The sequence below is a fragment of the Plasmopara halstedii genome (genome assembly GCF_900000015.1).
Source record: "Plasmopara halstedii genome assembly, contig: Scaffold_2709, whole genome shotgun sequence".
NCBI classification, from domain to species: Eukaryota; Oomycota; class Peronosporomycetes; order Peronosporales; family Peronosporaceae; genus Plasmopara; species Plasmopara halstedii.
In genome coordinates this window covers 1-923 of record NW_020189615.1, presented here as the reverse complement: position 1 = coordinate 923, position 923 = coordinate 1, and the positions used below count along the sequence as shown (strand labels likewise).

The following is a 923-nucleotide window of genomic DNA, read 5'->3' as shown; positions in this document are numbered from 1 at the left end:
ACACAATGAAGTAACGCATTCCATGAAATTGAATAAACGCAATGTCTGTCTATTATTTGGTAGGCAAAACCTTGGGGAGAAAAAGCAAACCTTGCGCGAATAAAAGCCTAAGAACGCCAGGACTCAACAACATCCTCAATGTCGAGAGCTTTTTCATGTGTTCTCTCAAGACTTTCTTCACCAGGACGAGAGCTATTTCACGTGTTTCCTCAAGATTTTCTTCACTACTGATTTTAATGCTCGAATGACTCTCACCCAAAAGAACTTGCTGGGGCCACGTTCTCGTGAAGTCAAACTCGACTGTGCAGCGGGATACTCTGCAGTGGAAAGCCGCAGGTACAAAGACGTCAAAAGGTGGAGACGAATGTCTCTCGGCGACGAGTGATTCACTTCCGGTTTTTCATGCCTTACAAAATATCTGCAAGTCGACTTTGTATCGTACACAATATGCGACATGGTACAGCAACAGACCTCTGCTTATCCTCACAAAGTCAAAGCTTTTCTGTGCAAAGTCCTGTTTCACTTACCGTGTAATCCAGAAAAGAAGACCAAAGAAGCTTTCAATGAGGACAGCTAAGTTTAAACATTCAAACGTACCTTATAGTTTCTTACAGAATAATGTTGTGCGGCACATGCTCGCTGTTATCAAAAAGGATGTTTGACATCTTTGTAGTATTCTTAAGTAAGCTAAATTCTTGACTGCTTGATAGTAAATGTCAAGTGTGTCGAAAATGATCTTAAGCTCGAAGCATGTATTCCTCAGTGCGCTAAAAAAAGTCAAAACTCATTGGATTTTGTCTCCAATGAGTTTTGACTTTTATTCACACAAGGTTTGCGTTTTCTCCTTCTCAAGGTTTTGCTTGCTAAATAATAGACAGACATTGCGTTTATTCAATTTCATGGAATGCGTTACTTCATTGTGT

The 923-nt window shown here is 40.2% G+C and overlaps 1 protein-coding gene across 1 annotated transcript; it reads right to left on the bottom strand.

Moving 5' to 3' along the window:
* Positions 1-107: 107 nt before the first annotated feature.
* PHALS_04875 (uncharacterized protein) lies at positions 108-456 on the bottom strand (the record flags this gene model as incomplete). The annotated part of the gene is made up of 2 exons (XM_024718731.1): positions 108-192; positions 266-456. The coding sequence occupies 2 exons, from the start codon at positions 454-456 to the stop codon at positions 108-110; spliced, it is 276 nt and encodes a 91-aa protein (XP_024584101.1).
* Positions 457-923: the final 467 nt, after the last annotated feature.